This window comes from Pteronotus mesoamericanus, unplaced genomic scaffold, assembly GCF_021234165.1.
Source record: "Pteronotus mesoamericanus isolate MK-2021 breed Mesoamerican mustached bat unplaced genomic scaffold, CSHL_Meso_final contig_20, whole genome shotgun sequence".
In the NCBI taxonomy this organism is placed as follows: Eukaryota; Metazoa; Chordata; class Mammalia; order Chiroptera; family Mormoopidae; genus Pteronotus; species Pteronotus mesoamericanus.
This window is the reverse complement of record NW_026555085.1, coordinates 46,545,211-46,571,280: the sequence shown is the minus strand read 5'-3', so window position 1 is coordinate 46,571,280 and position 26,070 is coordinate 46,545,211. Positions and strand designations below refer to the sequence as shown.

General features: G+C 39.1%; 1 protein-coding gene across 2 annotated transcripts; it reads left to right on the top strand.

Moving 5' to 3' along the window:
• Window positions 1–1,097: 1,097 nt before the first annotated feature.
• CNR1 (cannabinoid receptor 1) lies at window positions 1,098–25,281 on the top strand. Of its 2 annotated transcripts, XM_054569698.1 has the most exons (3): window positions 1,098–1,485; window positions 2,956–2,992; window positions 19,772–25,281. In XM_054569698.1, the coding sequence occupies exon 3, from the start codon at window positions 19,834–19,836 to the stop codon at window positions 21,247–21,249; it is 1,416 nt and encodes a 471-aa protein (XP_054425673.1). In that variant the 5' UTR covers window positions 1,098–1,485; window positions 2,956–2,992; window positions 19,772–19,833; the 3' UTR covers window positions 21,250–25,281. The 2 variants fall into 2 exon arrangements, with proteins under 2 accessions (XP_054425673.1, XP_054425672.1); XM_054569697.1 differs by lacking the exon at window positions 2,956–2,992.
• Window positions 25,282–26,070: the final 789 nt, after the last annotated feature.

Genomic DNA, 26,070 nt, shown 5'->3' with positions numbered 1-26,070 from the left:
CGGCCGCCGGGCGCACCGTGGATGCCCAGGGGCCTGCGGCGGCTGGCCGGGAGCTCCGCGTCCCGCGCCGGGCCCTGAAGGCAGGTGTCCTCCCTGGAGGCAGGTGTCCTCCAGCGAGAAGGTGCGAGGAGCGGGGCCGCGGGGCGGCTGGGGAGGGCCGCGCCGGGCAGGGAGGCTCAGAGCCAGCCGCCTACGGAGCCCAACTGTTTGCTGCCGGGGCCGGGCCGAGGGGGGGCGCGCCCGAGTGGTCCGCGCCGAGCGGGGACGGCGACTGGAAGGCGCCAGGCAGTGCCCCGAGGGCGGAGGACAGGTGGCTGTGCGGCCGCCACCAGGTAGCAAACGGCTCGGGAGCAGCGCGACGCGGTCCCAAGGTTTCGCCTGCCCCGGGCCCGGCTCGCTTCTGCCCGCAGCGGGGGCGGCCTGGCGTAGGTAGAGTGGGGCTCGAGGCAGCACCCCCGGGCCCGGGGTACCTCGGGCTCTCCCCTGAGCTCCCCGTCCCTTTCCGGCTCAGCCAGCTGCCCCAGACATGACCCCCGCGCAAGGTGTTAGTGCTGCGCGCAGCCCGGGCGCGCGTGATTAATGGCCCCAAGGTCGAGGACGGTGCAGGCACTAGTCTCTCCTTGGCTCGGCCAGGGTGTGAGGGTATCCGGGAGGGGAGGCAGGTCACGGCAGTGGGGGCCCTCGGGACCACGGCCGCGGAAGAGGAAGAGAAGTAGGTGACGCGGAAAGGCTCATTCCCTCTGGCTCCGGGGCGGGCTCCGCGGCTAGGACCCCGCGTCAGCAAAGTTTGGAGCCACTGGCGCCGAGCTGCGCGGGTCCCTCCCCACGCAGTTCCCTCGGCGGGGTCTATGCAGCCGTCGCTGCCGGGGCAGGACAAAGGCTCATTAACACGTGATGGGACCGCGCCTCATAAATGGGACTGGAGCGAGAGGGAGCCAGAGACGGAGCGCGAGCGGAGGGAGAGGCAGGGACCGCGCGAGCTCGGCGAGGCGACGGGCACCAGGACTGGCGGAGACGTGCGGCCCCACGCCGGGCCAGGCGGGGCGAGAAGGAGGAACCAGTGAAGAGCCCGGGGAAGGGGCGAGGCTCGCGGGCGGAAGGGGCGCCAGTCCCGACACTTGTCGCTGGCGGGCGCTGCAGGCAGGGAACGCCAGCTCGCGTGTAGCGCAGACCGACTGACTTACTGACCGACGGACTGAAGCACAGCCCGCTCCACCCCACCCCGTCCGCATCCCAGCGCCGGCGCCGCCGCCCTCCCCGTTACTCCCGCGGCCACCCCTTCCTTCTCCACTTCTTTTCCGCCTCCGCCTCTTGTAGGCTCCCTCGGCGCCAGTGCCTTCCCCTGGCCCGGGCGGGGCGCCTGCGCTCCCTGCAGATCTCTCGGTAGAGTCAAGGGGGACGTTCCGTTCTAGCAGAGAAGCAGCCCCTGCGCTGGGCGAGAGGTGCCCCGGGAGCTTCCCATCCAAGGACCAGGGCATGCGAAGGGTAAGACCTGGCCGACTTGCGTTTGAACATACTTTTTCCGCCTGTCTCCCCCTTGGGTACTGACCAGCGTGGTCCCCAAGTGTCCATCGAGGAGTTCTTATTCTGTGTGAGCGAATCGTGCGTTGGTGTTTACTTAGCTGTGTAGCCCCTGCCTGTTAACTGTGGTCTGTGCCACTTCTGGAGGTTTCTACCGTTTACTAGTCACTGAATGTGTGTGCACCTGGCTCTCTGTATGCACTCACTGACGTCTGTTTGTGGAAAATGTGTAATTGTGCCTGTTTCAAAAAACAGTTAGTGCTTAATGTCTATAAACCATATCAGCAGCTGAGCCTTCCCAGAGAAATACACAGATCTCTGCACCAAACCTAGAAACTGTCTAAATTATCAAATGTCCTATAAGGAAATGAATGTCAAATAATAAACTTTTGATATAGAAAAATACAGCTACAGGAAGCACTCTTCTTTGAGGAAAAAATTAATGGGCATGTAACTAATATCTAAATTCGAATGGTGATAGAACCATTTAACTCGGAAGTGGCCATTAGCTGAGAAAAGTTGATGTGTTTTAAAAAAACATTTCTTGCTAAGGCTCACAACGGTAAATGGATCACCTCCTGAATGCAAATGTGTTTGCTGTGATAGACGGGAGAAGCTGTCATTTGGTCATTTGAAAGTTTAAAAAGCAACATGCATATTTCTAATTTTAGTTTTAACTTGAACAGATGAGAAAAAATTTAGTCACCTATTAATCACTTTGTCTCTCATCTTTTTTTTTCTTAAAAGAAGTGTTATTCTTGCCTTTGTTGTTACTTTCTTGATATATTGGCAACCTCGGGCATTTAATCCAATGAGATTAGAATAGATTTATTGGTTTTAAAGGTGTTGAAAGATATGTCTGAGGGTCCCATAACTTCTCATTTTTATTACCAAGTTAATATCCTTTGAACAATGGGAGATATGCAATTTCTTAGTGGAAGCTGAGTGGACATTGACTATCAGTGGGACAGCCACTGCCATCAATCTATTTATTGAGAAACTCAGAGCAACCAGCCTTTAAGGTTCCCATAGGGCTTAATCTGATTTAAAGTGTTGCTTTTCTAATCCCACCCTGCTGACAGTTTGCAAGGGAAGATAGACTGATTGATTTTTCTTGGTCCCTTTTCTTTCTGGTACTCCTTTCCCCTCCCCCACTCTTCTAACTCAGTTTAGAACAATTTTATCAAAATAAAAGACCATGTAGAGTTTTCTTAAGTGAGACAAATTATTTTCTGATTATATCCATGAACAGTATCCACACATCTCCCTCCAGAATTGTAAATGTAATGTACTGCTGCTGGTAGGTATTTGTAGGTACAACAGCAGTTACCATAGTTGGGCAGGGAGCTGGAGGATGGACATGGTTTTTTAAAAACTAATTCATTTTAGGTTATCAAAAGAACTTACTATAAAAGGACTCTTTTTGTTCCAAAGATGTCTTCACTCCAGGCGAGGAGCAGTCTTGGCTGAGGTATGTATCAAGTGTCTGATAGGAAGAAGTCTCATTGTGTTCCTAAGTCTCCATGGGGGTGAAATGATGCCAGAGAGGGGAAATGCTCAGTCCTGACCCCTCAAAAATAAAATGACTATGCTTGTTGTTAGGAAGGCAAGTCAGATCTCTCATGCCCCCCAGTTTTAATAGACAGCATTAGTAAACATGCATACAAAAAGAATGTTATGCCTAGTCCTTTCAGTAAACCATAGGTGATAGTATTTAATTTGGTGTGTGAAGTTTTCCATTCTGGTGAAAATGTGATCTCACATTGGAGTAGTGCTCGGCTTTGTTTGTTATCCACTGTTTTCTGTCTTTTTCTGTTACCCTTTTCCCAGTGGACTGCGTGCCTCCCTGTCTCGCCTGTGAGGTTGTTCTTCTCTAATAAGCCTAGCTGCAGGATCAGTGTGTTCTTTTTGGCATTTCAAAATGTTAAAATAGTGAAATTGTTAAATGTTACCAAGATGAAATTGCTGGGAATGAAATTCTCTGGAAGAACCACTGCATTTGTGGCATATTTCAGTCTATTTCAAAAGAAAACCCCTTGGATTGGTTTACCTATTTTCTCAAGTAAGCAGCAGCCCCCTTGATTACTGTTGATAAGTGTTTAGTATGCAGTGTCAGCTTATTAATTACTAAGGCAGAGCCTGAACAACTCTTTCAAAACAATGTATGACATCCTTCTCTGGTTTGACCCAAAATTAACATTAACCACCAGGAAATGTAGACAGTCTCCTTGGTTGTCTTGCATATTAGTGTTAGGGATTAGAATTGAAATACTTTGCTGTGTAAGAATAAACTATTATGAAATGAAACTTCTAACAGCAATTTACAGTTCACCACGCTTACCAAATGTTTCTTCCCAGAAAACAGTTGGCCTAATAAGGAAGGGGATTATTTCTTATAATTAGCTCTCCAGGAATGCTAAAAAAAAAAAAAAAAAAAAAAAAAAAGTAATAAATTGAATTTGGAAATTCTTAACAACACACGATGAATAAAATGGATTTGGTTATAGTGTCTTGAATTTGGCCAGTAAGCTGGAGCCTGTCCTTTAGGTTGTTGCCTGTTAGGTTCTTCTGGGGGGTAATTATGTTAGCTCAGTTGCATGAAGAACACAGATGAGAGCTTTCATTCCTGCAAAAAAGGATGCCGTGTCTCCACCAGTGTAAGTCTGTCTCTTCTATTTTTGTATTCATCATTTTCTAATTGAACCAACAAATTAGATGAAACCAGCATTTGGGTTTAAATTATTTATAATTCTGTTTTTGACTCTGAAACAACCCAACCCAGCAGTGTTTGGGAAACTGTGCTGGGACCAGGTTTATGTATTGCATGTCTACATTCTAAGGGACCACAAGCTCTGCTGATTTGTCGTTTCTTGACCGAAAATTGGTAAAGAAGTTAAAAACAAGAGGAAATCAAAACCAATCGATGTACTTTATATTGGCAAAATTTAACTTCATATTCTGCTCTCCCCCCACCCCCTGAATTTCCAGCTCTTTCCTAATCCTGATCTATAATAATGCTAACTTCATAATTACATGAATGCTGTTTTTTGAGGGGTGGGGGGATTTAACACCTTGCCACTAAATTGCTATTAAATGTTTTGATAACCATTTAACTAGACCAGATTAACTTTATAACATATTATAGATCAACTCAAATTTCTCTCAGATATATTCTGGACTAAAAGAAACAATAAATGTCATTCAGAATAGATAATATCAAATTATATGCTGCATCATTTTAGGTGACTGGGATATATAAACACTTTTGTCCACAGGTATGAACAAACTTTTTCATAGATGTATATCATGACAAAGAGAATTATATCATGACAAAGAGAATTAGACATCTTGCCTTTATATATTTGAACATATTTGAACATATAATTAAGGTTTTAAATAAATATTATAGATTTGGGGACGTGTCCAAATTTAGGGAAGCTGTACAGAGGGACACTAAAGATTTGAGGCAAATAAACGTACTCACCTTGATTCAAAACAAGGCTGTTCTGATTTTCCACTATAGTGGAACAGTGTTTCAGTCCCATGTGTTCTAAGAATCTTGCAAAGATGCCAGAATGGGCATAACCACACTTGATCATAATTTTACCATAAACACTAAATCATGAGATTAATACAGTTTTCACCAGTCTTGCTAACTGTTTATTATTTGGGGGGAGAAAGTTGAAGGAAAGTTGAGAGAAAATATACAAAGTTATTACTGCATCACAAAATGCATATTAACATAATAATATTTGTTGCATATAACAAAGTATAATGCTATCACAAGTAAGTTACATATATAGGAAATTAGTGAGGCCTGAAAAAGGGAGGGTTATGTTCAGTGGTTTTCTAGAGCCTCTTTCTTGGTACTACTCAAAAGGTTTGATGTTAGAATGAACTTCTATCTCAAACCGGGCTGCATGGATAATAGGTAAGTTAGGACATAGCAACAAGAATAGCTCAAAACTATGATATGAAGTAACCACTGTGAACCTCTAGTTCATAACATAAAATATTTGCTGAAAGTTTTCCTGGGTCATATTTCTTTAACAAATAGGGTCATAAAAAATAAAAATATTACATTTTATTATAATAGTTTTTTCTAGGACAGTTGCAATTGCAAACATGTTTTTGATCTAGTTTTCATAGATATTTTCCATATAGATTATTATTGTGTAATTTTGGTATACCCTCTAGTTTAAAAGTTTCATTTGGACAGGTTCATCGCATAACTTAGTGACCATGGAGTTCCTCAGCTTCATAGTTGTGTTTAAGGTTTTTGAGCCCAGGATTGTTTACTCACCGAACCTGAGCAAATAGGCCTGGCAGAGTTGTGGCGACTGTTCCAGAGTGCTGTGGATTCTGCTTCACCCCAGCTGGCAAAATTTTCACACCTGCACTTTAGGAAAGCTTTCGAAGGTTTTTCTTTCTTCGTTTTGTTTTCTTTTGTTTTTGAATATATGAGTTGAGTCTGGTTAGGTAGGAATCAATATTTTTTCAGCTCTCGCCCCCCCCCCCTTTTTTTTTTTTTTAGCTAATTCTTTTTTAACCCACTGTGCTATATGGTATTATATTTTGTATTTTTTAGTAAGATTCCTAAAGTAGACTTTATATTTTTTGAATGCAATAAGGGATGTAAGTTCCCTTTTTTCCTAAACATAGATGGCAAAACATTTTTCTCTAAGCATATAATACTTTATCTAATGTCTTATTTTTCTACTCTAATTGAGATTCATAATTGTTTAGGGTTTGTATTTGTTAACTAGAAATTTGATATCCTGTGGCTTGACTCCTTACCACCAACATCAACTCTGAAGAGCATTTTTAATTGTTTTAACTTCAGGCAATAAAGTACAATATAGTTACCTAAATTTGACAGTGTATCATCTTTTTTAATTCCTAATAGCAAATTCCATGCTATTGCTTTTTTTAAAAAAGCAGAGGCATTTTAAAGATCTGCCAGGCAATCTGTTGTGGTAGTTGGATATACTGGCAAATGCTTTCACGAACTATGTATGTCAGTAGTGTATTCAAATATAATTAAAATAACATATAATTAGGAAATAATATTTGTCAAAGTTTATACAGGAGGGTTCCCCTCTTTTCATCATTACTTCTTCCTCCATTATTTTAGACCATATATTTAGAGAAGAAATTGGAATCATTATGAGTCCTATGAATTGTCATAAGGAGTTTCACATTTAAATTGGTGATAAATTCCATTATGCTTCCTAAAAAAACAAATTTCTACTTTCACATATGAACATTCATATTAGAAAATTTTATAACATTGTTTTCTGGTCAAGAGGCTAAAAATGATGTTTTTAATACAGCAAGTGAACCAACATCATAGCTAATATGACTTTGTCACTCTTGCTTGCTTTTTACTCAGTTGTGTTTAAAAATAAATCAATTGGACTTATTCTTTAAAAGAGAGATTTAATTCAATGCCATTATGATCTGTGTATTTTGGTTTATTCCCATGTGGATTGTTAAATGGACCAGATTTTCAACTAATTTTAATGCATTGCTACAAGAATTTGTAAATGTTTTCTCCAGCTTTTATGTAAGTTGTGGTGAGCAGGCTATATGCATGTGGAGAAAAAGAAAAACCAAACAACTTAACACATAACCAAAGTAAGCAAAAGGTTGTCTAACGAATTCTATATCTTCGCATATGTGGGAATTTAACTTTGGAAAATGTACAGCTACTATTGGAAATTATATTTAAGTACTCAAATTTTTTTAAAAAAATGAAATCTTTGAATGATTTTAGTCCTCAGCTAAGGAAACTAATTATGAATAATCTATGATCCATTTTTTAATGATAAAATAATCAGAGCAGTAACAGTCTACCCAAGTCATATATTTTAGCGATTTGGCATATATTTCCACATATTTATGACTTTTAGGTATAAGGTTCTTGCCACCTATAAGCAGTGTAAATTGCATAATTACCAGGGTAGTTCTGTAAGATAATTTACAGTGGATCTGCATTACTTGAGCTTACTGCAAAATTTCTATTTTAGTTTGTCATTTCCTGAGCTCATCTCCTATGATACATTATTTTTATGGTTCTGGGAAAAGAAGAATAGAAACAGAAACATTTCCATCTTTAAAAAAAAACAGCTGGAATGCTAACTACTATTCCTTTTTTCCTGTTCTTTTATGTTCAGTAACCACAGGTTCCCTCACAGTGGTGTTGAAAGAAATGGCCAGCAGTCCTATGAAGTTTTACCTAGACTTTGCCTGTAGAATTAGGAGAAAATGGTGTGGGGTTCTTAATTTTTGTCTGCATATTGGGTACTTACATATTATATCTTGAAGGCATTTCTCTTTGCTGGATAAGATATGTAACAGTAAGTTTCCTGAAACAGTGCGGAGAAGCCCTGAATTGTAGGTTAAGAGGTTCCCTACTTCTGTTTATTTTCAGGCTACACTGCATTATTTTATTCCAGTTAAATAAAAATGCCATGGACTTAAAGATCCGTGAGATTATTGTGACCTTGTAGTATAGTTTGATATCAGGTAGTGTGATTCCTCTAACTTTGTTATTCTATCTCAAGATTGCTGTAGCTATTCGGGATCTTTTGTCATTCCTATACTACAAGGCCACAGTAATCAAAACAGCGTGGTACTGACATAAAAGCAGATATATAGATCAATGGAACAGAATAGAAAACTCAGAAATAAACCCACACCCTCATGGTCAATTAATATTTGAGAAAGAAGGCAAGAACATACAATGGGGTAAAGATAGCCTAATCAATAAATGGTATTGGAAAAAGTGGACAGATATATGCAAAACAAAAAAGAAACTAGGCCACCTTATTACACCATACACAAGAATAAACTCAAAAATGAATTAAAGGTTTAAATGTGAGACTTGAAACCATGAAAATCCTAGACAAAAATGTAGTCAGTAAAATCTTAGACATTTCTTGTAACAGTATTTTTTTCCTGATATATCTCCTTGGCTGAGGGAAACAAACAAACAAAAAAATAAGCAAATTAGACTACATTAAATGAAAAAATTTTTGCACAGCAAAGGAAACCATCAACAAGATTAAAAGACAACCCATTTAATGGGAGAACATATTCATCAAGATACATCTGATAAGGAGTTAATATCCAAAATTTATAAAGAACTTATGAAACTCAACAACAAAAAAACTAACAATCCAATTAAAAATGAGCAAAGGAACTGAATAGATACTTCTCCTAAGAGGGCACACAAATGACCAATAGACATATGAAAAGATGCTCAATGTCACTAGCCATCAGAGAAATGCAAATTAAAACCACACTGAGATATCACTCACACCTGTCAGAATGGCTATCATCAATAAATCAACAAACAAGTGTTGGCAAGAATGTGGAGAAAAGGGAAACCTCATGTACTGTTGGTGGGAATGCAGACTGGTTCAGTCACTGTTGAAAGCAGAATGGAGATACCTCAAAAAATTAAGATGGAACTGTCTTTTGACCCTGTGATTCCGCTTCTGAGAATATACCTGAAGAAACCTGTAACACTAATTCTAAGGATTATAAGCACTTTGTTCATTGCTGCATAATTTATTGTACCATAGACAAGATTTGGAAGCAGAGCAAGTGCCCTTCAGTATATAGGTGGATAAAAAAAGCTATGGTACTTTTACACAATGTAATACTACTCAGCTGTAAAAAAAAAAAAAAAAAAAAAAGAAGGAAATCTTACTCTTTGCGGCATGGATGGACCTAGAGGGTATTATGCTAAGTGAAATAAGCTAGTCAGCGAAAGACAAATACCATATGATTTCACTTATACATGGAATCTAACCAACAAATTAAAATAACACAACAGGAACAAACTCAGATACTGAGAACAGACTGCAAGCTGTCAGAAGGGAGGGGGTTGGTAGGCTGGATGAAAAAGTGAAGGGATTAAAACAAAAACTCATACAGACACTGACAACAGTACGGTGATTACCAGAGGGAAAGCAGCAGGGGGTGGGAGGGGTGAGAGAAGGTGAAAGAGGATGAAGGGAGGAAATAAATGGTGCTGGAAGGAGACTTGACTTGGGGCTGTGAACACAGGATACAGGTGATGTATTATAGAACTGTATACCTGAAATGTATATAATTTTATTAACTAAGGTCACCCCAATAAATTTTAAAGACATATCTGTGAGAGACTGCTTTATCATCAGCAGGTCCCCTTAGCAGCATTTCAGTGATCTAAAAACCTATACTCATAGAATAGTCTTTCTTGCTATCTAACCTCAATTCTTCTTAAAAGTTAATTCTGTGCCCTCCCTGGCCCTCTCCCCCAGTCTTTTTAATAGCCGTAATCTTTAACAATGGTTCTTAAACTTCAGGGTGTGTTAGAATCTCCTGGAGGCCTGGGTAAAACACAGATAAGCCCCAGCCCTAGAGTTTCTGTAGGTCTGAGGTGCATCTTGAGAATTTGCATTTCTCAAGTGATGCTGAAGCTGCTGGAGACAACTCAACTGTGTGAGAGTCACTGACTATAAAGCAACCCCACATGCACTCAACAACCGTTGTGGAACTTCTCAAATTATTTTCGTACAGTGGAATTTTCCAACCTGTTCTCACCTTTCTTATTTCCTAATTTGTTATCTTCATATTATTTTTTCTGAATGCTTTCAGTTACTCAGCTCCATACAAAATTACATAATTGTATTATGCAAACCCTAGGAAGGATTTGACCTTGAATAAGCATAATAGAACTACCTCATGGTTTCAATGCCATAAAAATTCTGTACTTGCATCCAATGTGCATACTTTTTAATCATAACCATATTCACAAAGCGTGTTTTGCATCTTTACTGAAACCTAGTTCTTCAAGTTCTGTTTGTGCATAATTATTTGCATCTTGAAAGTATATTTCTGTTTATACCTTTTATTGTTAGTACACACTGAAAATTTTTTATTTAACGTTTCAACTTATGTGGGTGATACATAGGTACTGTTTTTAAAATCATGTCTGAACAGAACCCCAAATTTACACAATGATAAAAGCTTATTTAGAATTATTCCAGCAAGAAAATAATAGAAAAGAAATTGAATAGTTTTGAAAGATACTGTACCCTCAATTTGTATATTTGAACACTTTAGCCCCTGTAATAGTAGAAGGTAATTTTCCATTCTTTTTTATCACAGAGGTATGACCTGTGTTGGTGAATTCATATTTGAAAATTGGAAAGCTAAATGTTTCATAAAATAGAAATGACTTGAGTTTGTTACTAGAATTGATTTTGGGCTCCTGAGACATTTTAACCATATTTTGGCATAAACATATCATTTGTTTTCAGTAGAACTACTTTCCTTTACTCATTCTTAATTATGTTCTTGAGGCAGAATTCCAAATATTCACAATTAATTTTTATTAATGTATTAAATTTTCTCAATGTCCTGTTGCCTCAGAAAAGCAATTTAAAATTTAGTTTTTGTAGGTAGTAATAATAACCCATTTGAACCCTCCATAACATATTTTCTTACTTATATTTTAATTAATTCACTTGTACAATGCATAACATGTTGTAGCAGGAGGAGAAGTTGCTCAACCAAAGCAAGAAGTATTTCTTAAATAGAATAACAAATTGGTTCCTTAGGGCTTATAAAAGCCACACCATCTAGTGGTTGAATTTTCACATAACTTCTCTTGAAAAGACACTTGCACTTGGAGAAACCCATTTGGGAAAAAGCAATGCATAATAGCATGCATTTGAGGGGAGGAAAAAGGCCATTATAATCATAATTTCATATATCCTCTTTAAAGGTCTATATCAACAGTGTATAACTAGGATTTGTTGATGGTTGTGCATGTCACAAAGATTTCTTTATATATCATTGTTATGTGGCTAAACATAGCAATTCATAATACACATCAGGACTAAATAAGGATGATAACAGCCCTGACTGGTGTGGCTGAGTGGATTGAGTGCCAGCCTGAGAACCAAAGGGTCAGTGGTTTGATCCCCAGTCAAGGCACATGCATGGGTTGCAGGCCAGGTCCCCAGTAGGGGGCATGTGAGACGCAACCACACATTGATGTTTCTCTACTCTTTCTCCCTCCTTTCCCCTCTCTCTAAAAGTAGAGAAATAAAATCTTTTTAAAAAAAAAGAGAATGATAACAAAAAGAAATATCTTTGACCATAATCTCCATTTGCTGCCAATATAACTGCTAATTGTTGCTGAGCTAAAAGATCCTGGTATGAAAAATTGTTCATGCCCTTTATGTAACTTTTACATTTTGGCAGTTTTTTCAGATGGAAGTTTGTAATAGACCAAGATGTAGGCTCAATTCTCTAATGATCAACTGACTTTCTGCAAAGGAAAACTATCCACAGTTAAAAGTCATTCTGCTAAGATAGATCTGCCATGTTGCCAGTGCACACCAATATTCATTTAGTGAACAGGTGTTGAGTGCCTACCTTGTGCCAGGCAGAGGACACACAGGGCCATGTAAGACAGGGCCCTACCATCAAGGTTCATGGTCTGAAGGGTTTAGAACCAAGAAAGACTGCTGTAGGCTGACTCAGCAGTGCCCATCATCTCTCCTTGGGAGAAATCCTCAAAGCATATATAGGAAGGGGATTTGAACAACCCAATACTATTTGATGATGAAGTATAATGTGCCTATTACATGCATTCATATCCAATTCTATTTTGCTGTCTGTAGAAGGGGAAGGGCAGATGGATGGGTTTTATTTGATTGGGTGAGGTAGAATGGATAATCATTTCCATTGCTTCCTTGACCCATAGTCATTACGCACATATGATACATAGATATATAATGTCTACAGTACTAAGCATAGAGTACCCACACAACAAAATGTTAAATGAAGCATCTAAGGGCCTTCATGTTCATCTCTGTGCCCTTGAGGCACCAAGAATCATCACAAACACTCTTTTGTTGGAGCCCTACAGAATTTCTTCTGCCTGATTTCAACCAAGGTTTTAGGAACTAACCTCTGAGAGTCTTCTGCCCTCTGGGTCTAAGAAAATTACACTGTTCTAGGTGGGAAGTTGAGTGGTTTCAATGAATTTCTCCATACAAATAATGAACATTTAAAGCTTGTTTATTAACACAGTCATATCTCATTCAGACCCAGAAAAGGTGCCCTCTTCATTCCTCATGGTAGTGTGGAAGCCGTCATTACCATTCACCATCCTCACAGTTGACTAATGAAGAAAACAAACCTATCTAATTAAAAAACAATAATGGCAATGACAAGTTAGATTTTATTTCTTATTTGCAGCAGTCACTGCAAGTAAGGTGCTAATCCAGGGTTAGGATTTATAGCTTACAGTTAATTGTCATACTTTGTCCCTGAAGACCATGGAGTAAAGATGCCATTGGAATCCTTTTTGCAGCCAGTAGGTCATTCTTCCAGATTTTAGTTGTTCACTGTGTAAAATTATCTTGTACTATTTATTACCTCCTTTTCCCCAATCAACGCTTCCCCCTACCTCAGAAATTGAAAGAAGAGTGTCTTCTTAAGTGGTTCTTGGACCTAAAGTTGAGCAGGGTCTTTGAGTTATGCAGACCTGGTTGAAGTTTTAGCTCTGCCTCTCTAGTTGGAGACCTTGGACAAAGCGTTTTACCTCTCAGTTTTCTCATATGTAGAATGGGGATTGTGATAGCACCTATTTCATGTAAATATTAAACAAAAGTAATATATGTGCTTAGCACAATGCCTGGCACATGAATATTCAAATGTTTCTCATTGAAATATTTGGAAATTGGAGTTTCCTCTATTGTGCATTTAAAACACACAAATTCTTTGAGATTGGAACCTGGAGAATCAAGACTTGATTTTTAGTTGGATTTAATTTGTATGCTTGCGGATTCATAGAGAAAATACCCCTTACTGAAGAATGAACAAGGAAACTAAAAAGTATGCTGCACCACTGAACAACATGTAGCATACTTAAAACTATTGCTGTCCTTGGTAATGACTTGTAAAGATAACCTATCTAATAGGTTCTATATCTATTACAGACCAGAATAATATACTGCTTTTGACTTTTAATGACCAAACTTCATATGGAAGATAAAGACAATCTTATGGAGTATTTTCTACATGAATCAGGCTTCTACTGAATTAAACACTTTGTACTATTTCAAGAAAAGGACGCTTCAATTATGCATGATTACTTTCTTTGCAGATTATGTCGAAAAGGTATCTTTCTGTAAAAAAAAAAAAGGCAAAGGCACTTAGTAGTAAACATCAGAATAGAGCTACATTAAATGGTAGATGGAACTAGTTAGAAAAGTGAATCATTTGTATCATTAATTTGCATGTGTGGTAGGCTCTTCTTGTGGCATCAACACCTACTAGTGAGTGCTTATTCAGTGTGCTTTAACTTATTGAGCCTTGAAATTCTTTGTTTTAACAAGCCTTTAAATGTTAAATAATTAAGCATGCTTCAGGTTTAGTTTGAAAAGAAATACAGTCTTATAAGTGTCTTAACGTCTTTATATAAATTGATATATTTTTATGAAAAATCTAACACTTGTTTTGTTAGTAAGAATAGACTAGAGAAAATAGTGCATTTAATAACTCTGTTCTATGTTAGAAAAAAAAATCTAAAGCTTTGAGAACCAACTGAGCATTACAAGCATAATGGGTTTTTTTTTTAATATATGGGAAAAAGAGCTGACATTAATACAAGGAAGAATGATTATGTATTTTTGCCTGAATTATCAGGATAATTAAGTCAATCCTTTATTTCTCTTTGCTCTAGAAGATGATGCGAAAAGTTACAAAACTACTTTAATAATTCTGAAACTCTAACGGTTAGGTAAGAGTTAGGAAAGGCTCAGTTGCCCATTCAACTGTAGTAGAAATGTTATTGAGTTACGATGTTGGCCTGTGAGATCTGCCATGTATATTGAGGATTTGACTTAGATATAATGCAATTATGAGGCAATTAAAATTTTTCCTACTAACTTTAGAGAAATACATTTAGCAAGTTATTTTTCTTGATCAAATTAGTAAAAACCAGACTTGTTCCCAGAAGTGAATGGAGAAAAACAAACATATCCTCTGGCACCATTGTTCTCTTGAACCCTTCATAAGGCTCTTCTATGAGGCTAGCTAAGCTGAAAAGCAGAACGCCCACAAAGAAAGGGGCGGGGAGAACAGGGTTAAGACAGGGCCTGAGACTCCTGCATTTGATATCATGGGCTCCTCTTAATTTTGATACTATGAGCTTGGCACTGTCTCCTTAAAGCACTTATAAACTTAGAACTTTGGAGAAGGAGCTGCGGTGGGCTGATAACAGTCTGTAATGGTTATCTGATAACAGTATATTGGGAGCATCAGTCCTTCTGATGCTTCCAGTGGGTTTTCTGCCTTCCTGGACAGGACAACCTGCAGGAAGCAAACACTGCCTAGTGCCTGACCCCCCACCCCCTCCCCGGAGAGAGTGTACAGGCCAAAACTGCAAGGATTTTAACTCCAGATACAAAGTGGTAAATATATAAATTATTGAAATGTCTCTCTGAAACAAAGAAGGTCTCCAGCTGAGCAATGAAGAATAATGTAACCAGCTATTAAATTACACTGATATAGAAAAGATACTATTTAAGTTTTGTTTTAAGGCCTTTCTCGATGCTCTCCCTAATCAGAACATGGATGCCTTCTATCCTTAATGGTTATAGGAACAAAGATCTAGGCTCTGGGTAGACTTTTTAAAAACTCCATACTGCTGTCATACCCATAAAATTTCTTTGATGATAACCATAGCTTGCTAGTTGATGTGCAAGTTTGGGGCGGGAGGTGGATGGAGAGAGGAAGGTGTGCCTACAGAGAGATGAATAAAGAGAACAGAGGGTGGTATTCTAATAAATTGAAGTTTAAAAAATAATAGATAAAACACATTAATATATTTTTATTGTTATAAAGGCATGATTTATAGTTTAAATTAGTAGAATATGTTGATTTTACTCAAGCAGAATTCAAGGAAAATCCCCTTAAATGTCATTCAATCATTCTTTTACTATAACTGTAATAAAAAACAACTGCTTCTTTAATAAGTACATCTATGCATCTTGTTAGAAATTTTCAATTATGATTTTTCCCAGTAGCAAACAAAAACAAAATTAATGGCAGCTGCATCCCCCAAAGCCTAAACTATATTACTAATGAACTCTCAAAGAAAATTCTCAGTGCAAAAAATAAGCAGGTGGAAATTACTGTAATAACCCAGATGTAGAGATAAAAGCAAGAATTACTGAAATGCAGAGAACAGTTTTCCTGCCATGATCCCATTAACTTAAAATAGCCCATACACAGTGGTATTTGGACATGACTGAGGTCCTTGAACTGCACAAAATTCATATATATTTTTAACTGTATTCTTTAATTATATCTGGCTTATATTGAACAGAAATTACTCTGTATCTCATAACCATTTTTGGTTGCAATAAAATGAGAAATTGTGATCACATATGTGGTGATTTTAATCTAGAGTAAATCACAGGCACAGGTTTTACATTATGGAAATAAGACCTGTGATCTTATGGATAACTTTATAGATCTTCACTTTATAGATCTTCCAAATGTTAGTTTTAGCCCGTAGGCTGATCCACCAGGATGGGCTGGGATAGGAAACAGTGATTTAGTAGAAGGTAGTCTTAGTGACTATGATTGACAAGAAACCTCAATTTGCGACTGTAGGGAGCTAGAGGGCTTGAATATAAGATTCAGAATGGTTGTATCCTAGTTACTGGTAACCCTTAAAACTACTAAAGCAGAAACTCTGGAGTCTGAGTGACACGGGTTCAGCTACGAACTTTTCATATTCTGGAAAATTTACTTAACATCTAATGGCCTCCATTTCCTGGTCTGTGAAATGGGAATTATAAATAAGTGCCTGACAGAGTTGTCATGACAATTTAGTGATAGAACATATGTAAATTCTCTCAAATGCCTGGAATATACTTATAGACATTCCCCTTCCTTTACCCATGTGTATGTCTTCTATTTTCTTTGTGCTTTAAATACTGAGACAAAAATAAAAATTGAGTAAGCGGCCTGTGATCTAATTAGTACAATGAATTATCTTGATATATAATTAATAATCTAAGGCTGAGAGCCATAGTACTAAGTAATGTTAATAATTAATACTTATTGGAGAGTTAAATTTTGTGCCAGGCACTATGTTAAGTGCTCTTTTTAATATTTAATTTTCATCACAATTCTATCATTTAGGCCTCTCCCTCCTGCTTCCTATTTTACAGATGAAATACTGAAGTTTCGGAAGACTGACGTGGGTCTGACACTAATCTTGGACTGCTAACTCCTACCTCAGTGTTCTCTCCATTAATAATGCTTTGACTGGTCAGAATCCCTGGAGCAAAGAAGGGAGATAGTAGCACCCTTGTCTCAGGTTAGAGAGATGGTGTCTCACAAAGGTTGAAGGCAGCTCTAGACCTGTACTGTCCAGAGCTGGTAGCTACTAGCTACATACCGCTATAAAGCCCTTGAAATGTGGCTAGGTCCACATGTTGAAGTGATAATATTTTGGATACATTGGGTTAAGTAAACTGTATTATTAAATTAATTTTCTCTTTTACATGTTTCTTTTTACCTAGATACTGGAAAATAAGTTTGCTCACAGTACATTTTCACTGGACAGCACTGCTCTAGAACTAGAACATCTGGGGTCACACTGGCTCTGCCACCTACTAGCTATGCAAATGGCAAATTACGTACCTTCTCTGTGCCTTTCACCTATAAAATGGGGACAAAAGCAGCACTTACCTCACAGGACCATTGTGAAAATAAGTAATTTGATACGTGTAAGAGGCTCACTTGCACATAATCAGCTCTCCATGAGAGCTTCAAAAGGGAAAACCAGCAAGGCTTAGTCTGCCTGATTGGAGAGGCCAAGGAGAAGGAGTCCGGGGTAAGTCCGAGGCAGAAGCTTGGACAACTACAAAGATGACTCACAATACCGCAAGAAATACAAAAAAATGACAGGACTGAAAGTGATTCACTGCAGCATTATTTGTGCTAGCAAGAGATGATAAACTAAATCTCCATTCGTAAGAGGCTGGCAGCTACAAAATACAGGGAGGTTTTATGAAATTGTCTTCTTGTAAGTGAAAAAGTAAAGTGCAGGATACTATGTATAGTATATTAGAGTTTGTTAAAAGGCAAGTAAAGTGGGGGTGGATAGACATACTTGCTTGAATATGTATGGACTATCTCTGGAAGGAGTAGCAAGAAACTTCTTGCCTCTGAGGAGGAAAGCTGGTTGGCTGGAACATCTGGACAAAAGAGATTGACTCTGCTATATCCTTCTGTACCTTCTGAAATTTGAATGTAATAATGAAAATTTCAAATAAATTAGTCTTTTATTTGGGAAGTGTGAAAGGAGAGTTACCTACTTGAGAGAAAGTGACCTGTGGGAGGGACTGGCTCCCAAAGCTGCTTAGAAATAGGCTCAAGCCTTTGTCTTTGGGTCAAATATCCATCAGATTAATTGCCTTTCTTTCCTCCAATTTTAAGAAAAGGCAAGTAAATATTATTAAATTACTGCTTTATTGTTAATAAATTCAAGTCACCCATTAGGCTCATGTGAACGTTTCTGTGGGAGCCTAGCCCTTTTTTTTTCTTATCTGTTATCATATTATAAGGCTTGTGAATCACATAAGAAAAAAAGATAGCATCCCACGTTCTAGTTATGGAAATAAACGTATAAACGCGGGATTAAATGATACAATGCCCTGTCTCCACCCACACTGATCCTGTATACTCTTGTATAAACATCCTTTCTTTAGGGAAGCCTCCTTCAGCCCCATAGACTGGCTGCTCCCACAGCATCCTGTGTGTACTCAGTTGTAGCTGTCACCACACTCTCTCACGTTTATGGGGTCAGCTGCTTGTCTCCTGCTACACTGCACTTCATGTGATCAGGGACTCTTACTTGATGCCATTGTGTCCCTAGTGGCTAGTGCAGTGCCTGGCCCATGGCGAGTGCTCCATGTTTTGTGGAATGGATGAATAAATGAATTATTAATTCAGACAGATAGGATCTCTGTATTTTAGCAAGAGGACTCAGAACTTTTAAATTTGTTCCAAGATGATGACTATCTTTTTCCCTCCAGTACAGTGTAATATTTTTAGTAACAACAAAAAGACGGTAAATAAATATTGGTTTTTATGATTATTTTAATTATTATAAATATCATTCAGTACTTCTAATTTTTTTTAGAAGCTAGCTTCTAATAACCACATTTTAAACAAGTGTTTATAAACAGGAAAATCGACTCTCTGGCTGTTTATTTTGAAACAAAACCAAATTGCTCAGAATTGAGGAGCTCTTACCATCGGGGTTATCCTGGCCGCCAGCCTTTCTTCCAGTGCCGTCCGCACGGAAAGCCTTGCACGAGGAGGCCTGTCTGCTGCCTCCGGCGCGCTGGGTCAGCACAGCTCTCCGGGGGCGCAGCGCCAGGCCGCCCTGCCCACTGTCACTCCACTCCAGTAATAAAGATCTTGGTCTTCTCATGAGCCTCCGTGCAAGTTTGCCCTTCATGACCTTTTTCCTGGTTAGTGTAAACATTTTAGAAGTATTCCTCGGCCATGGCTCAGTCCAAACATCACCTCTGGGTGAAGAAACTTGCCTGATGAAGCCAGAACTGGATCCCAGATTTTCCTGCACAAACTTCCTTTGGGTCTCAGCAGTTTCTTCCTCCCCCTTTACACTCAGCACTTGGGCCATGCAGCACAATCTCTGATTCCCCGCTGTCTTGTCCTTTGGTGGTCTTGCACGTTCAGTCTTACCATGAGACAAGGTGATTAAAGTCTTCCAGAGCAGATTGTGTGACACCTTGTTTTCCTTCAACCCCGCCAGCATTAGGATACTACAGGTGTGTGACTGTCGAAGCCAGGCGGTAAACACTTCCTAGCATGAATGTGGAATGCACAGCACACCCAAGGCATTTTCTTCACTTGACTATCAGACCCTGGCAATCCACACAGGACTCTCACAGTGACGTATATGCAGAGAACTTAAATACCAAAAGAAGCGTGTTTCTGGTGCATGTCAGGTCAACAACCTTTGGGTGGCTTTTAACTAAGTGACTGACTCATTTTATTGACTGAATCTGGCGAGGATTTTACCTGTATTCAGAGACAGGAACGAAATAGCATGATGGTATTCATTGAAGTTTTTTTGCTTTAATTCTCCTGGTTTTCTCACCATTCAGCTTATCTGTTTTCCCTCTGTTAGGATTCTCTGCTGCCAGTCTCTTTCTCAGTCTTTTGAGTGTGGCCTAATTGAAGACGGAGGTTATGAAGTCGATCCTGGATGGCCTTGCAGATACCACCTTCCGCACCATCACCACAGACCTCCTCTACGTGGGCTCGAATGACATCCAGTACGAAGATATCAAAGGCGACATGGCATCCAAATTAGGGTACTTCCCGCAGAAATTTCCTTTAACTTCTTTTAGGGGAAGTCCCTTCCAAGAAAAGATGACTGCAGGAGACAACCCGCAGCTGGTCCCAGCCGACCAGGTGAACATCACCGAATTTTACAACAAGTCTCTTTCGTCGTACAAGGAAAACGAGAACATTCAGTGCGGGGAGAACTTCATGGACATGGAGTGCTTCATGATCCTGAACCCCAGCCAGCAGCTGGCCATCGCCGTGCTATCCCTCACACTGGGCACCTTCACGGTCCTGGAGAACCTGCTGGTGCTGTGTGTCATCCTCCACTCCCGCAGCCTCCGCTGCAGGCCCTCGTACCACTTCATCGGCAGCCTGGCCGTGGCAGACCTTCTGGGGAGTGTCATCTTTGTCTACAGCTTCGTTGATTTTCACGTGTTCCACCGCAAAGACAGCCCTAATGTGTTTCTCTTCAAACTGGGCGGCGTCACAGCGTCTTTCACTGCCTCTGTGGGCAGCCTGTTCCTCACAGCCATCGACAGATACATATCTATTCACAGGCCCCTGGCCTATAAGAGAATCGTCACCAGGCCCAAGGCTGTGGTAGCATTTTGCCTGATGTGGACCATAGCCATTGTGATCGCTGTGCTGCCTCTCCTGGGCTGGAACTGCAAGAAACTGCAATCCGTTTGCTCGGACATTTTCCCACTCATCGATGAAACCTACCTGATGTTCTGGATCGGGGTCACCAGTGTGCTGCTGCTGTTTATCGTGTATGCGTACATGTACATTCTCTGGAAGGCTCACAGCCACGCAGTCCGCATGATTCAGCGTGGCACCCAGAAAAGCATCATCATCCACACGTCGGAGGACGGCAAGGTACAGGTGACTCGGCCAGACCAAGCCCGCATGGACATTAGGCTGGCCAAGACCCTGGTCCTGATCCTGGTGGTTTTAATCATCTGCTGGGGCCCTCTGCTTGCAATCATGGTATATGATGTCTTTGGGAAGATGAACAAGCTTATCAAGACAGTGTTTGCCTTCTGCAGTATGCTCTGCCTGCTGAACTCCACCGTGAACCCCATCATCTATGCTCTCAGGAGCAAGGACCTGAGGCACGCTTTCCGGAGCATGTTCCCCTCGTGTGAAGGCACCGCACAGCCCCTCGATAACAGCATGGGAGAGTCGGACTGCCTGCACAAACACGCAAACAACACAGCCAGTGTGCACAGGGCCACGGAGAGCTGTATCAAGAGCACGGTCAAGATCGCCAAGGTGACCATGTCTGTGTCTACAGACACGTCTGCCGAGGCTGTGTGAGCCTGATGCCTCCTGGGTAGCACAGCGAAAGAAATTCTTTTTTTTTTTTTTAAGTTCAAAATCTAGAAGAGTCTGTCTTCTCATTGGTTATATTTTTTAAGTTTATCATGCTCACTGAAAAGGTGATTTTCACCATAATCAATTGTCTGTTCTCTAATGTATCGATAGTGTAGATTCTCAAACTCAGTTCTCCAGGGATTTACAGCGAAGAAATCCTGTTGCTTAAGTTACTGAAAGGTCCTTCAAAGTCTCAGTGAAGTAGGAGGGCAATCTTCTGCCACACAATTTGAAGTCGAAGTACCAATAGAAAAATGCCATCAAATGAGCAATGCCTTTGTAACCACACTTTCATTATAATGTGAACTGTATTTGTCCATCAGTATCAGAGATGTCCATTTTGATAAAAGTTATAGTACTAAAGTAGAGCTATTTTGTAAAATGTATTGTCCTGTGAGATGTGTATCAGTGTTTACTATGTGTTGTTTATATTTGTTTAGTTCAGCAAAACTGAAAAGTAGAATTTTATGAAAACAATGGAATAAAAACAATGGATGTATGCCAATGAGACCACTTTTTTAAAGAGTATTGCTCGTGATATAACTTTAGAAACTTTAATATTTTCACAAACATCTCTATTTAAATTTGACATTGGAAATAACCATAAGGGTTTATTTTTTTCTGTTAATACAACAAGAAGAGTTTGAAGACTCTCCAACGTACTGAGCAGAATTCATTGACACTTAAAAATTTATGGGCTCTGCATTTTCATATGAGGACATCTATTACCTTCTGTACTAAAGCTATTCTCTTGGGTGATGGATTACAATTAAAACAGAAGAGAGAAGGCATATTGACTTTTTTTGGCTGACTTTCTTTAGTCTTCTTCTATTACTGGACCTCTTAAGACAGCATGTGTCAATCTCAATGTATATTGTTATCACTGTGCAATTGCTGTTTACTTGAAGAGTATTGTATTCTTATATTCCAGGTTTAAGTAGATTTTATGCCTGGGTGGCCAAACAACAGTTTTCATTTTTTTTTTTATTGAAAAGAAGTATTGTCTGGATTAGTAAAATTATACTGTGTAAGTGTGAATATAAATGTGTGTATGTGTGTGTTTTCTCTCCTGTAACTGTTACAGTAATGTCATAAAGTGAGAAAACTGTGACCAAGTATAAACTGTACCATTGCTGCATTCTTGTACATGAATTCAGTTTCTAAAATTGAACTCATTCAGAAATCTTGTTGATAAAACACTGACGATGAGCATTCAGAACTATCCCCCCAACGCCTGCCTTTAAGAGGTTGGGTCAAGTATTACCAAATCCACCTTTAGGTATTCCATAAGACCAGTGTTTAGCAAGGAATAATCAGTACTGAACATTCAAGTGAAGGTCTGTGTTTCCGTGTTAATATCAGGAAATGACAGTGTTTTGGTTTCTGAGCACCTGAGATGGTCCATGGAGATGAAAGTCATTATAAGGGAATTGATCCTAAAAAATCTTCAATGGTAACATTTTTCAGTTGTGTTTGTAAGCAGTGTGGTCCCAGTTTAATTAACACTGTACCCGGTTTGCTGGAAGTTAGACAACCAGGCCCAGCCCATGTGGCTAAGGAGGCCAATCAGACAGTGAGTGGGTGAGACAAAAACGGGCAATGAGGAGCTGACACACTCATGGTTGAGGCCTGGATGACATACGGCTGCTCCTGCGCGTCATCCACATGGCCTTGGGGACAACCCAGCACCCAGCTTCGTCTGTATGGGTTTGAGGTAAGACCTCTTGTCTGGTCTTGATTACCAAGATCTGCTAACGCATGAAGATGAGCACGGCTTTCTTGCCCCTTATGCCCTAGTCTGTTACTCCTTAATGGTTCCATGGGTGCTCAGAATTAGGCTCTTTCCCAGTCAGCATTGGTACTGCTTAAGAAACCACTTGAGTCTCATTAACTCTATAACCTTCTCCTTATACAGATAAAGCATAGCTCCTGCAGGATCCAGAGGCCTGCATAGCATGAAGTAAAGTGGAGAGCTAGCATTTCTGGTGACTTTTTTAGATATATAGATACCTGCACAGTCTGGTGGAGTTGTCTTGCAGTGTAGGGTCTAAGGCTGAATGTGGCCTGTGGACCAGGCTGAGATACTTTTAATCATCTGTCTATATAGCTCAAATCCACCTGCTGGTTCCCTTACTTTACTTCTCTGTGATACGCAGATGAGGGCTCAGGTTGCTAGAGGATTAACAAGGCCTCATTAGAAGAAGGAGAAAAGATTTCTTTATGAAAAAACTCACCAGGGCCTCATTTTCATTTAAGAAATGCCACTCTTTTGTCCCACATTACCCTGAATATTAATCCGCATGTCTCAGAGCCAGCCAGGCAGGCCCAACTTTCCTCTCACAGCTATGAAACCCTGGTGAGAGTGAAATTCTACTTATTGGCTAAAAAAATAACCTCCAGGATTCATTTCTGAAACTGTATTTGTGTGTATGCAATGTAGATTTGATAGTGTGTTGTGCTTTCAAGATCTCAATCATAATAATCATTTAAGGGACCATGGGGCTGATAGCACTAAACTTGGTGCTTATTGATATTCTAAGAAATATCTGTGAAATATCATCATGTATGTGTTATACCACCTTCATTTTAAAACATTTAAATTAGGTTCACTTTGACACTTCTAATAACATTTCCTAACCCAGGTTACTCAAATGTTCTCCCCATGAATATGCTCATTAGAGTTACCATTTGTTAGTATCATATCCCTCAACCAGACCTATTAATTTGAATATAATTTAAATTTTAATAAGTTTTAAAAGTCCAACTTCAGACTGATCTGCTTCCCTCTGAGGGTGACATATTTGTCCTGAGCACACACTCTACTTTCCCATGTCTTCAGAAGGGGCCAAATTTCCAACCTGCTCAATTTCTTAGGAGTAATAATGACTCTTTCAGTCCTAGGCCAACAGCCTCACTTAGACAAGAAGGGCTGTCTCCAAGAACCTCTAAGTTTCATTCCATATGAAATAGAAGTTAAACATGGACCTGGGGGAACACCCCATTGCTTTGAGTCAAGTCCATTTGGCACTAAGTGCCAAGGCATTTTGGCTGCCTGAACTCACCCTGCAGGAAATCGGCCCAACCACCAGATGAGAAGTAGGCCCTAGAGGAGTAGCATTCTAGTTACTGTCCTAATGATTCATTTCTGCCATTCCATGTTTGTAAAGGAGACCACTGATATCATGCGCAACATTAGATTTCTCACAATCTACTGTATATTTGTAAGATATTTTAAATTTCCTAAATGCTGGGCAATGGCTAGTAACAATTGTCTTGCATTGGCCTTCTGATGAAATGTTAACGATGCCTATTGTAATATAGACAAAACATTTTATTTACTGATTTGGGCTGAATGTATGTAAATAGGTTTTAAAAAAAAAAAAGTCAGATGTTTAAACAGTGGCCTACAAATCAGTAATTTTTGGATAGAAAAGTTTCTTTACATTGCTGTGGCATCCTAAAAGCTATCTTCATGTAAATTTAGTGCAGTAGGCCTGCAGGGGATTGGAGTCCCCAAGAAAAGAAACCTTTTCTTGTAATAATATAAATGAAGATACTAGGTCATCTAGATTCTTACTTCCAATGTTTCAAGTGGAAAACAATTCTTTATTGTCTGTAAATCTAACATTATTACTTTTTCTCTTAGAAGAATATTGTATTGTTAGATGTTTGTTGAGCTGGTAACATCCTTGCAACTGCTGTAATTTCTTTGTTAGTAATCTGTATAATATTTTGTACACAAGTACCAGTAAGATTGTTATTCACTGTAGCTTCAGTCATTAAATTACTATAGCAAAGTAGTACTTCTGTAATACTTACAGTGTATTAAGCCCACACTACATTTTATTTCAATGATGTAATTAAACTGTTATTTACAAAATTAATTGTTATAAGCTGTTAATTACAAAAGAGAAAACATCCCATCGTGTCTATTGTCCAAAGTTACCTGGAATCAAATAAAAATTCTAGATTATCATGAAGAACATAAAATACCTTTGAATTCTGCCTTCTTTCACAGTCTGATGTTAAAACATTTGAGATTTAAGTTCTAAAAGATTGTTAAACAACTGATTATTAGTTCCAAAAAAGCACAATTTTTATTGGGAAATGGGGACAGATTGGATTAATATATTTATTTTTAGTATAGGAAAAATATGCAAAAGACATCATTTACATAATAAAGGAACAAAGTCTTCAATGCCTTTTTAAAGCATTTTTTCATCAGAGTTTAATAATTTTGCAGTAAATTAAACAAATATACTGTGCACAATGTATAAATTAAATTAGAATTTAGCAGATTTAAGAAAATATTTAAATCTAAAGAATGTATAAACTTAATGAATTCTGAACCATGTGTAACATTACTTTTCAATGTGGCTTGTAAAAACTCACACAATTTTTATTTGAACAACAAAAGAAAATACTTTAAAAACTTTATAATGAAGTAAGAAAGTATTACAATTAAATTTACACATTATTACTCTATGAAATAAAGTATGTTTGCAGTTAACTTTAAAAGAATGCTTTAAACTTTCAAATAACATCTTGGCAAACATTGACAAATAGCTTATTTTTATTTTTAATAACTATAATCCAAATTTATAATTTTCCCTTTTTAAGGCAAACGTTGTAGTTAACTACATAATTGAATATGTCTACGAAAAAGAAATGTCATGTTCTTAGTTTCTAAATTTTATACTGAGACTAAATGAGAATAAGATATTCAGTATCATCACGTAGCATCTTGAAATACAAAAACTGATC

Bases quoted from the DNA above. Each gene is read 5' to 3' on its own strand.
- CNR1 (XM_054569697.1), top strand. From the start codon at position 19,834: ATGAAGTCGATCCTGGATGGCCTTGCAGATACCACCTTCCGCACCATC.